The sequence below is a fragment of the Neovison vison genome, chromosome 5 (genome assembly GCF_020171115.1).
Source record: "Neovison vison isolate M4711 chromosome 5, ASM_NN_V1, whole genome shotgun sequence".
Classification (NCBI taxonomy): domain Eukaryota; kingdom Metazoa; phylum Chordata; class Mammalia; order Carnivora; family Mustelidae; genus Neogale; species Neogale vison.
In genome coordinates, this window is record NC_058095.1 from 113,504,415 (window position 1) to 113,517,847 (window position 13,433).

The window sequence follows — 13,433 nt, forward strand, 5'->3', positions numbered from 1 at the left end:
ACAGAGTCTTGGTCCTCTATTGAAGTCAACTTGTGGTTTCTAAAGACAAAGCAGTAGAAAACATGGAGCCCATTTTGGGTAAATTGGAAGGGGAGATGAACCATGAGAGACTATGGACTCTGAAAAACAATCTGAGGGGTTTGAAGTGGCGGGGGGGTGGGAGGTTGGGGTACCAGGTGGTGGGTATTGTAGAGGGCACGGCTTGCATGGAGCACTGGGTGTGGTGAAAAAATAATGAATACTGTTTTTCTGAAAATAAATAAATTGGAAAAAAAAAAAAAACATGGAGCCCAAAAAACTCATATGTCAGGCGACTTTACAAAATAGAGCAGATACCATTTTATTGGGGTGAAAAGGAGAGCTGGGAATCCCTGTTTCCTAGAAAAAGCTTATCCTTGTTAAGCAGAGAGTTTTGTGTGTGTTTTTTTTTTCCTTCAAAAATCTGACAATGAAAATCATTACTGGGCTTCTTTAAATGTATTTCCGTATTAATATTAATTTTTAAAATTTAAAGTTTTGCACCTTTTCTTTTTTTCATTTATAGGATAAATTAGGGACCCAAAATAGTCAAAAAAGAAATAAAAATTCTTACTGCACAATCTTTATAGACATTTTATTTTAAAGCACCTTTTAGACGTCAACAGTGGGTTTCTAACCAAGAAAACAGTAAAATAAAAAAGGGCACAAAAACCCACTAGGCAAGGTTAAAGTACTCCCTTACACACACATACACACACACAAATTTCATGCCAGATAGATTGGCAACATTAGCAAATAATGTCATTTGCTGAAAGGCTGGGGAAACTATCATTGATGGTATCTATAGAAACCTAAAATACTAATATGTTTCTAGGAAATTAAATATTTTGGGGGATTCAAAAAGCTACTGATAGCTGAGCTATGAAAATAAAATTGACTTCTAAATATAAGAGAGAAATTCTATGGCGGGGGTGGGGAACCCATTGACCTCAAAGCTCTTTTGTCAGGTTAGTTCTCAACAGAATAGCATGTTTTGCAAAGGAGCAAAATGAGAAGTCTGTCCCTGGAGCCTCCCCTCAGCCACCTCAGTGTGGTCTGTAGCAGCACTATTTGGATGCAAAAAAGAATGCTGTCAGTCAATGTTCCTGAAAACCTCAGGGTCACAACTTCCTTCATTCAAATCAATGTTCTTAGGGTCTTAACACACTACACAGGTGTAGAGAATAGTGATGAAGGTAATATCTGACAAAGATTACAAAAGTATGAACTATATACAACGTGGGATGGCTGAATGCGCAGAAAAAGCTCTATTTCCCTCCCAGTTCACTATCAGTGTTCATATTCAAAGTTTACCCTCTGCATCTGTCACTGCTTCTTCCTCTCCCCAGACGGTAGACTGTACCAGCTGCAGGGCTGTACTACGCGTTTTCCAAGAGCCAGTCAAACAGGGACTGGCAGCTCTCCTGGGTGCCCGGCTTCTCCCGCACTTCGTAGTACCGCAACACGGCCTGCAGGACGTCCCCCACCTTCCATCCCTTCTCTTGTAATCGTCGGGAGAGCTGGGGAGAAGGAAAGGCATGTTCCACGTTAACCAAAAACAATCGCCCGACCACAAAGTTCCATGCTTATTTTTAATATCAGAGAACTGTAATTCTCTCGTTGTCTGCAGTAAAATATTCTTTTCCAGTTGTATAACAAGGTCTTCTCCCCTAAATTACCATCCCTCTGAGCAAATTAAGCATTTTTCCTTCTTGCCCCTAACAAATACAGCTCTCCTCCAGAGAATGACCCTTGGGATTGTTGAAAACAGAATTGCACAAACCTCCCCCACCTAAGAGTCTGTGTGGGAGTACAGCCTCCATTTCTGCACAAAATTCTTGACCTAAATCCATCTGTCACACCCTCAATTAGGAACATCAAATAATAAAGACAAATGTCCATCTTGACCAAAGGATGTGGATTTTTCCTTCCACTATATGCAATGTAGCTTTTTTCTGAAATACACATTCTGGCCTCAATTGGAAATACAGCTAAGTTAAGAAATGTTAATGTTTCAACAAAAAGCCACCAAAAGAGTAAATAAATATTGTAGTGATCATTTCACAATATATCCAATAATCAAATCATGTTGTATACCTGAAACTAATATAATGTTATTATTTCAGTAACACCTCAATTTAAAAAAATTAAATAAACAAAGGTTTAAATAAGCTCCATTGTCACCAGAATCAGAACATGTCTTCATTCGTTTTTTTTCCATTTAGTTCTATAAAAACTACTTTAATTTTGTAATATAAATATGCTTAGCCTTGTTAAATACAGCCTTAAAGAGATACAACTCACAGACCATACAATTCATCCATCTGAAGTGTCCTTAGTCAATGGTTTTTAGTAATAGTCACTGAGCTGAATGCAACCATCACTATCATCACTGTTAGAGCATATTTGCCATGCCAAAAGGAAAGCTCTATCTGTTAGTAAACACTCCTCATTTTCCCAAACCCCTCAACTCTAGGCAATTACTAATCTACTACAGTCTCTGGAGGTTTGCCCATTTGGGCCATTTCATATAAATGTCAACATAAAACGTATGGTCTCTGGTGACATTTCTTTCTCCTAATGTGACTTCAAGATTCCTCCACAGTGTAGCATGTATGCACTTCCTTCCTTTTCAGTGACTAATAGTACTCCAGTGCAAAGATAAAACCACATTCTATTTATCCAATCTAGGATGTTTCTACTTCTGGCCTACTATGAGGAATGTTGCTGTGGACATAACGTTTTCATTGCTCTTGGGTATATACCTAGGAGTGGAATTGCTAGCTTACATGATGATGCTAGGTTTAACTGGTTGAGGAATTTCCAAAATGTTTTCCTACTTTACTTGGGGATGTGGATCTCCAGTGGTGGTACCAAGCACCATTACGCTCATGTGCACCTCTGAGCTCTCCCTTAGCCCTCAGTTTATTCAAGACTAAACGACGAAAACGTCAGCCTCCCTCCAGTGAGTGCTAACACCTTTCCTACCACCTCCTTCTCTTTGACAGCTCATTTCTTGAGGATCACTTTGTCTTATTTTCTCCTTTTGCCCCCAAACAGAAACATAAACCAGAAAAATCCAAAAAATCCAAGGAAATACAAACAACAAATTAAAAAAAAAAAGTTATTTTTACTGAATATCTTTTTCACATACTTCTTTCAACAATATCTTTGTAAACTCTGAACCAGGACTCAAGAAACTGGACTATTCCTTTTCTGTTATAGATCAATTTATACTGGTTATTCATTGAACTATTTTATGTCTTATAATAAAATTAATCAAAATTCTGATAAGGAAGATTCTGGGACAAAAACCTTAAGACTATAAAATGCAAATCTTTTTTTTTTAAGACCTTATTTATTTGAGAGAGAGAGAGTGTGAGAGTGGTGAGGGTCAGAGAGAGAAGCAGACGCCCCGCTGAGCAGGGAGCCCAATGTGGGACTCGATCCTGGAACTCCGGGATCATGACCTAAGCTGAAAGTAGTTGCTTAACCAATTAAGCCACCCAGGCGCCCCTATAAAATACAAACCTTGACCAACATAAGGTGCTTGGCACACAGTTAAGTTCTCAATAAAAACACCCTATTAGTGCATCGAATCTGAATGTTCTATTGTTAGAATCCTTCAAAATATTCAAAGTAGTCCATGGTCCCTTATAAGATGCTCAAAGCCTCACTGGCTTTTGAGTATGCTAGTTTCTCCCATTGATAAGACTGGATTAACAAAGAGGCATACTAATTACCAGGCATAATTATGAATCAAGTTTTTTTTGTTTGTTTGTTTGTTTTTTTTTATGAATCAAGTTTTAAAAAGATTAACTTAATCCTTTCATATGCACACGTGCCTAGTCATGGCATCTAACTCTGAGTACTTGGGATGTGCCAGGCACTAGATCAAGCTTTTTTCTTACAGTATTATGTTTGCTCCTCACAAACCTTTGACCTGCTCTACTCATTTTCACAGTGCAGATGAGGAAACTGACTAGCGAGCCCACCCAAGCTTCGACTACTAGAGTGACGGAGCTGACGTCCAGACCCACTATGAGACTTTACCGCATAAGCACTTACCCACTCTGCTATCAGGGCGCATCTTACTAGATCAACCATGCGACACAGAACACCATCATTATGGTTAAATGTGTCCTTACAACCACCCCATAAGGCAGGTACTTACTTGTATGAATTCCTTCTTTGCAGAGTCATGAAGGTAAAGTTCTGCCACTTCGGCCTCTGAAGCAACAAGCCACTGAAGAATAACCCTCAGCTGGGGGTCTACTGCACACGGCTCCATGTCGATATTTGTAATGAGCAGGATCTTTCTGTCTTGCCCCAAACCTAATATTTACATTTAAACAATATACAGTGAAACTCAGCAACTGAACTCTCAATACTCTGGTTTCCAAGGATAGAGAAATATTTTCCATTTCTTAAGATTCCAATCAAAGCTGGGGGGAAATAAATCTGTCTTTTCTTATCAACTTAACATCAAGTGAAAGATTTATTTGAAAGGGCACAATAACTCTACAACACAGGAATAACATTGATCATCTACCAAGAGCACAAATACAAAACTCTATTTTGAGGCACTGAATATCAAGTACTATAAAAGCATGATTTGTGTCAAATACGGTCCACAGGTAAAGAAAGAGAAAACAAAACTGTAAGGCTATGACTACAATCCAAATATAAATCTCATATAAAAATCTCAAATAAATAAATACATTAAATGGACTTGAAGCTTCTTGAACTAAGAGAAGTAACAGACTCCACAAACACTGTAAAGGCATATTACATCGTAAGTATTGTTCTAAGCTCTTCCTATATACAAACTCCTAGAACCCTCACACCCATCCTGTGAAGCCAGAACTACCATCATTTCTGTGTCATAGGTGAGGGACGTGAGGCAGAGAGAGATCCAGAGTCTTACAATGGGGAAATGGCTGAGCCAGGTTATGAACACACGGTCTGGCTCCACTCTCTTAATCACTTCATTCTTGAGGCAAGAGAGGGGTAAAAATGTCACATGCAGCTACCCACAACCCAAAAGCCAGACCGGGGAATTTTCTGGTATACCGCTTTATAAATAAGACACTGCTCTCGAGTTTCATTTCTTTTTTTATGAACATTCTGTTCTCAACATAAAGAAGGATGAATCCCTGTTGACTATAAAACTAATGACGTGGACCGATATCATGTGTTTAACATTTCTGCTTAATAATGGCTGAGCAAAAGGCAGAGCTGAGACAAGGAAGAGCTCTGACACACAAGAGGTGAGCAGCCGGCCCGCTGGCAGACATCATGCCAATTTGTACCAGTCATGGAAATTTGTTGGCCAATGTCCCTGATTCTTTTTTTACAATTTGCAGGGCATTCTAGACCACTACTAATCATTTTTAGGATCTGTGTTGGTCCCTAGTTTTTTCGCTTAAAAAGCAGATCCACGTCATTCTCTTCAGATAAATGTACTGCCTTCTCCCCCCTCACTCCCCACTGACTCTCAATCAAAAATGGGTCTGGTGCACTATGAAACCAAACATGGTCTCTGGGCCATCTTGTAAATCCTGCAGCGGTCACAGGGTTGGAAGCCAAGTCACCCGAGACTTCTCTGAATTACTGGGTTTCTCAGTTCGGAGGGCTCCTGGCTGCCTGGCCTAGGAGAGGTCACTCAACACCAGGGAAAAGGCAAGTGGCTGACCTCCTGCAACTGAAAATACAATGAAATGAGGCTTATTGCCTTAGGATTTCCATATCTCTAAATCTTTCCATAAACCTCTTATCAATCTCTCCTACTTTACCAATTCCTAATTTAACAAATTTCAAAGCTGGCCAATTTTCTATATAACAAGAGAGGACTATGATCTTGAAAGTGGGGAAGTGACATGTATCTTCATACAGTTCATCTGATTTCTATCTACTCACAAAAGAAATCCTAAAGAGTCTGCTAGTGCCAAAAATAAATTTTAAAATCAATTCATATGTATATAAACTTTTATTTTCTTTTCTTTTAATCGTCCCTCAGTAAAGTCAGTTAAGTAATGACTAGTCCACTGGAGAAAATACTCACCACATGCATTTACACCATGTACAGTCTTTGGAACAACTTTGCTCACAGGTATTATTTGGAAAAGGGACACAACTTTCCTAGACAAAGTCAACACTCTTTTAGTCGACAAAAAGAAAATAAATACTAGCTTATCTGTCACTCTAAGAATATTGCCCTACCCCTACTTCATATCTGATGACAAAAAACTACTTCTAGAAGTCCTATATGAAGAATGTTTACTTAAAAAAAAAAAAAAAAAGAAAGTCTACTTAGCAGAAATATTGGAACTAAAAAATTATCACCTTAAGTCTGAGGATTTTAACTCAGAAACCAGTACTTGATTTCCCTAAATAAGAAAGGCATAATTGGCGATAAAACTCATCGGTCACTCAGGTGTTATAAAGTACATTTTGAGAAATTCATTTGGGCAATTTTCTGTTTGTCCACTTCAAAGAAATGATGGGGGGAAAAAAGCACTAGCTCAAAAACAAAATCTCAAACAGTATGAATATTTTTAGATGCCACTCTATAGAAGTACATTATTGGTATTTACATAATAAAAAATAAGCCATCTAAATACAATGAAAATTCAGCTTCAATAGAGAAAATTTCTACATTCATGCAGACCTTCTAATATTTGAATTAAGGATTACAAAGCATGGTCCAGAACACTCTGACCAAAGGCATCTAGTATTTATATATTTGGAATTATGTTCGTCAAAAGAAGGATTATATATTTTCTTCAAATATGTATATTTATGAGTTTAGGAATAGAAATGAGAGAGGGAAGAACCAATTTTTAAGTATCTTTTAATTTTTACTTACTAATTTATATAAGATCAACATTAAACACTCATTTGAGAGGTTATAAGTTTGGAAGAAAAAAACTAGAGCACACGCCATAATTATAATAAATTATATCTTATAATGTAAGGGTTTTATGTTTAGAAAAAGATAATTATAGAGAGATGATCATAAATTTCCCTCTCAAATCACTGAATGATTCAGTCTTTACACCAATGGGCACTTCATTGTTTAGCAATCAAATGGTACAAATAGTTCAACAAAGGACCTGCCGCTGGATTTACTAGTTCAACAATTTCCTGATTTGTAATGTGAATACCCTGATTTGTAATAACCTGGAGCCTCAGTGATGAAAACATACAAGGGGAAGACCCTTCTAGGAAACTGAACAAAAGAACATGCAAACACTTTGAAAAACAAACTGTCAATTACCTTCTCCATCATCCTCATGATCTTCGTCTTTATCATCTGGCCCATCACTTTTTGAATAAAGAGCAGAAGCAGTTAAAAAAAGAAAAGCTTTAATTAATAATGGTATTAAAACCAATTCTTAAAATGGGGAAAAGAATGAATGTTACAATATGATATATGATATTTAAAAAGGGAAGAGATGACAATAAAAAAAAGGAAGCTTTGCTTCTCACACCATTTCATGTTAAAATCTGAATTGTAAATGATGCCTAGACAGGTCATCAATAACCAAGAAGTTCTACCTTACCGTGATAGAGAACGCCAAGTAATTTCATGATAAAATTTATTTTCAAATAATTGAAAGCTAAAATATTCTACTAGTTTAGTTTTGGATAACACAGCATGTGAATTATCATAGAATGCCACAAATAATTATTTATTAATTCCTCTACTGATGCCATGCACATATTTTTAATGCAGTAAAAATACATTTTTCCTACTCTCCTTATATATGAAATAAAATTACATATAAAAACAACAAAAACCAGAAATCCTGTAGGAAGCAAGCTCTTTTTAATGAGATAATAATTGGTAGGATGAAAAATAGCAAGCAGAGCAATACATGCATAGATGGAACATATTTTGCAATTAGAGGTCAGTCTTATCTCAGCATAATTGAAGTTTTTGATTAGATGTAAATTATCGAGCGGAATCATGTCCAAACATAGGAGAAAAGCAGATTGATACATATTGGCACTGTAACCCACATTCTTTTAAGAATATGACATCATGCATTAGTGTGAAAAACTCATCAGTTTGTAAGTTTCTGGACTGGACCAACCTGTCTGATGTTGGAAAGGATAAATTGTCCTCATACAAATCTCCTTCTAAACCAAGACTGCTCCAGCTACTGCTGTTACCATTACTGCCAGAAGAAGAAAAGAACAGAGCTGAACCAGAAAATGAATAGTAAAGAAGTCCTCGGTTTATCCTTGGAACAGCTTCTGTTGGTGATAAGTGGGAGGCTGGGAAGCTGCCCAACAGAGTGGGGCATCCGCAGAGGTAGAGAGACTGTCACTGCTACTGGCGGCTTCGAACATTTGGGAGTTTTCTTACTTGTCCCATAGATCAGGAAAACTATTCTCAATTTATATTTATTTTACATATGAACACAACAGAATGACTTTTAGGACAGCAAATGAATGCGTGAAGTAAGAAGTTTCAATGATTAACATCTATGGCAAATCTTGGGATATCATTTGTAAAAAGGCAATATTCTTCAGTTTGGGTAAAATTTTTAAAAAGACCACAGGTTAACATTTCTCTCAGCTCTTTAGACAATGCAAACACTGATGGGTTTGGGGGTGGGAATGAAATGACAGGCAGCAAAACATAGTCCGAAATAGACCTTTTCTAACTACTTGGAGAAAAGATGTTTTATGATTTCAAAATACTCTTATTATGTCAATTACTTTCATTTCATACATTATGTATAATTCAGTAGATGGCAAATAACATACATTTTCTTCAGAATATTGAGTAACCAAGGCTTAACATACCTGTCTGGTGGGCCAGTCACTAATGCCACACAGATACCTTCTTAAAGTACCGAATCAAAAGAAGAAAGCAACTATATTCTAAAACTGCGCAAAGCAGGAAGAAACAAAAAGTGACTATATTTGGAAACAAAACTAAACTTAAATTTTCCAGACTAAAACCTAAACATGCAATTTTAAATTCTAGTCATTAAAATAATTAGTAGGCACATTAGTTTGCAGTGATAAGCAGCTTATATTTCCCCCACATTAGGCTAGGCAATTATAAAAATTAATATGTACATAAACCAAAATTCTGGTTCTAAAAACTGAATTAAGACAAAATCATCTTCTGTGCATCAGTAAATGTTGACAGGGTTACAAAAAAAGGATGATTATTTTAAAAGTTCTGGAGTTTCCAAGCAATTTCAATAATTTACATATCTGTATTTCCTCTGACACTAGCAAGCTGTCACAAACTACACTTGGTTAGAAAAATTAAAACTGAGCAGTGACTTTTCAAACTACATTCCCACAAATAGAGCTCTATTATAAAACCATGAAAACAGCCAGAGTTTTGCCTATATAGCCTGCTGTCAGACGGATCAAAGATGGGAAAACATAGAAATACGGAATGGTCAGACAGCTGTAAGCCCAACAGAAAGGAAAAACCGAGGCTCTCAAACATTGCATTTATCTTTATTAACAGAACCCCTATTAATAAAATAGATTTTCTAAGCAGAGAAAAATATTACAAAATTAAAATTCTAATCCATACGCTGACAACAATAATGATTCCTTTTAATTAATCATCAAAATCCATCAAGTTTAGGTGAACATGCAAAGAAATAACGCCTAAAAAACATGAAGACAAAAGATTCAAACTCCCTCCATTTAACTTCATCCCCCCCACTTCCTTTTGTCCCTCAAAATGGGTCAGATTTCAAGTCATTTATTTATAAAAAGTCATCACTAACTAGGGTGCCCATATAATTCCTCATTTAGCCAGGACACTTTCGGAAATGAAAAAAGTCACCATTAATTACACCAGAACAGCAGAAGCAAATCCAGACTGTTCCAGGCAAACTGGGAAGTACAACCATCCTCCATTAACCAGACATAAAATAACTTAATTTCTTCACTTACCAGTGTTCCTATTTTATTCTTTTTATTTTTTTCCTATTTCATTCTTGAACACTGCCTTGCTTCCATCATTTTCTTTTAAATCTTTTCCTATTTCCTACCTATCTATTCCTATCTGTGTATTTTCCACCTTTTTGTATTTCCCAGGTCCAGAGCAGGTGTACCTCAAGCCAGTGGGGGTCAAAGGCTAGGAATCTTTTTTTTTTTTTTTTTAAGATTTTATCTATTTATTTGACAGAGAGAGAGAGAGATTATAAGTAGGCAGAGAGGCAGGCAGGGAGAGAGGGGGAAGTAAGCTCCCTGCTGAGCAGAGAGCCTGATGTGGGGCTCAATCCCAGGACCCTGAGATCATGACCTGAGCCGAAGACAGAGGCTTAACCCACTGAGCCACCCAGGCATCCCAAGGGCTAAGACTCTTTATCATGGTTTTCAGTCACATGAAGACTACTATCGATTCTGACATATCTCATAAATATTATCTCAAAAATTCTGTAAACCTGGTCTCATCTCTTACCTAATCTACTACATAACTTCTAAAAAATTCACAGACTGCTTGAAATACTTGAGACACGCATACACAGACCAAGTCTCTTTCAGATCAAATAACTATACACTCCTCATAAACACCTGTGAAACTCTGAAATTATTATTTCTTTTTTAACTGCTGCCCTCTACTAAACTTCCCACTTGGGAGTTAAAAACACATGAAGTGTCCAAACCACTGAAGTCCTTTATCTCTTATCTGAGCTCTGTACCAGAAAATTCCAGTTCCTACAGCAGATGTCATCAAAAGACAAAACATGTGCAGCCACGTATCTTTCGTGTGGTTGCTGAAGCACCTGCATTAAAATCATCTGAGATTCTTGGGACCTCCAGTGACCTACTGAATCTTAATCTCTCTTAATCTTAATCCCTCTAGAAACTGTATGTTCAACAAACATACCACCAACCTTGGATAAACCCTACTCTTTTTCCTTGTGCTTGAACCTCCATAACCACATAGCATAATCATTCTTATTAATTACTGTGTTCAATTAGAACTACAGGTGTTTTTCTGACAAAATGCTGTGAAGCCAAGTTATTCCCCAACCTGAATTCAGTTAATTTTCTGAACCAAATGCATTTATCCATGTTAAACATGTTAAACATAATTCTTTTTTTTTTCCATTTTATTTATTTTCAGAAAAACAGTATTCATTATTTTTTCACCACACCCAGTGCTCCATGCAAGCTGTGCCCTCTATAATACCCACCACCTGGTACCCCAACCTCCCACCCCCCCCCGCCACTGCAAACCCCTCAGATTGTTTTTCAGAGTCCATAGTCTCTCATGGTTCATCTCCCCTTCCAATTTACCCAAAAGCACATACCCTCCCCAATGTCCATAACCCTAACCCCCTTCTCCCAACCCCCCTCCCCCCAGCAACCCACAGTTTGTTTCGTGAGATTAAGAGTCACTTATGGTTTGTCTCCCTCCCTATCCCATCTTGTTTCATGGATTCTTCTCCTACCCACTTAAGCCCCCATGTTGCATCACCACTTCCTCATATCAGGGAGATCATATGATATTTGTCTTTCTCTGCTTGACTTATTTCGCTAAGCATGATACCAAACCAGCTCTACAGGAAATACTGAAAGGGGTCCTCTAAGCAAAGAGAGAGCCTACAAGTGGTAGATCAGAAAGGAACAGAGACAATATACAGTAACAGTCACCTTACAGGCAATACAATGGCACTAAAATCATATCTCTCAATAGTTACCCTGAATGTTAATGGGCTAAATGCCCCAATCAAAAGACACAGGGTATCAGAATGGATAAAAAAACAAAACCCATCTATATGTTGCCTCCAAGAAACTCATTTTAAACCCGAAGACACCTCCAGACTTAAAGTGAGGGGGTGGAAAAGAATTTACCATGCTAATGGACATCAGAAAAAAGCAGGAGTGGCAATCCTTATATCAGATCAATTAGATTTTAAGCCAAAGACTATAATAAGAGATGAGGAAGGACACTATATCATACTCAAAGGGTCTGTCCAACAAGAAGATCTAACAATTTTAAATATCTATGCCCCCAACGTGGGCGCAAACTATATAAACCAATTAATAACAAAATCAAAGAAACACATCAACAATAATACAATAATAGTAGGGGACTTTAACACTCCCCTCACTGAAATGGAGAGATCATCCAAGCAAAAGATCAACAGGGAAATAAAGGCCTTAAATGATACACTGGATGAGATGGACATCACAGATATATTCAGAACATTTCATCCCAAAGCAACAGAATACACATTCTTCTCTACTGCACATGGAACATTCTCCAGAATAGATCACATCCTCGGTCCTAAATCAGGACTCAACCGGTATCAAAAGATTGGGATCATTCCCTGCATATTTTCAGACCACAATACTCTGAAGCTAGAACTCAACCACAAGAGGAAGTTTGGAAAGAACACAAATACATGGAGACTAAACAGCATCCTCCTAAAGAATGAATGGGTCAACCGGGAAATTAAAGAAGAATTGAAAAAAATCATGGAAACAAATGATAATGAAAATACAAAGGTTCAAAATCTGTGGGACACAACAAAGGCAGTCCTGAGAGGAAAATATATAGCGGTACAAGCTTTTCTCAAGAAACAAGAAAGGTCTCAGGTACACAACCTAACCCTACACCTAAAGGAGCTGGAGAAAGAACAAGAAAGAAACCCTAAGCCCAGCAGGAGAAGAGAAATCATAAAGATCAGAGCAGAAATCAATGAAATAGAAACCAAAAAAACAATAGAACAAATCAACCAAACTAGGAGCTGGTTCTTTGAAAGAATTAATAAAATTGATAAACCCTTGGCCAGACTTATCAAAAAGAAAAGAGAAAGGACCCAAATAAATAAAATCATGAATGAAAGAGGAGAGATCACAACTAACACCAAAGAAATACAAACTATTATAAGAACATACTATGAGCAACTCTACGCCAACAAATTTGACAATCTGGAAGAAATGGATGCATTCCTAGAAACATATAAACTACCAAAATTGAACCAGGAAGAAATAGAAAGCCTGAACAGACCCATAACCAGTAAGGAGATTGAAACAGTCATTAAAAATCTCCAAACAAACAAAAGCCCAGGGCCAGATGGCTTCCCGGGGGAATTCTACCAAACATTTAAAGAAGAACTAATTCCTATTCTCCTGAAACTGTTCCAAAAAATAGAAATGGAAGGAAAACTCCAAAACTCATTTTATGAGGCCAGCATCACCTTGATCCCAAAACCAGACAAGGATTCCATCAAAAAAGAGAGCTATAGACCAATATCCTTGATGAACACAGATGCAAAAATTCTCACCAAAATACTAGCCAATAGGATTCAACAGTACATTAAAAGGATTATTCACCACGACCAAGTGGAATTTATCCCAGGGCTGCAAGGTTGGTTCAACATCCGCAAATCAGTCAATGTGATACAACACAT

The 13,433-nt window shown here is 37.2% G+C and overlaps 1 protein-coding gene across 6 annotated transcripts in view; it reads right to left on the bottom strand.

Moving 5' to 3' along the window:
- Positions 1–315: 315 nt before the first annotated feature.
- The window catches only part of AKAP11 (A-kinase anchoring protein 11), a 49,767-nt gene continuing 36,649 nt past the window's right edge, over positions 316–13,433 (bottom strand). For 5 of the 6 annotated variants that reach the window (XM_044249804.1, XM_044249805.1, XM_044249803.1 and 2 more), the window contains 4 exons: positions 8,118–8,201; positions 7,298–7,344; positions 4,193–4,353; positions 316–1,538 (listed from right to left, as the gene is read on the bottom strand). In XM_044249804.1, the coding sequence (XP_044105739.1) occupies positions 1,398–1,538; positions 4,193–4,353; positions 7,298–7,344; positions 8,118–8,201 (433 nt within the window). In that variant the 3' untranslated portion in view covers positions 316–1,397. The remainder of the gene's footprint in view (positions 1,539–4,192; positions 4,354–7,297; positions 7,345–8,117; positions 8,202–13,433) is intronic. The other variant, XM_044249808.1, reaches the window with a different exon arrangement.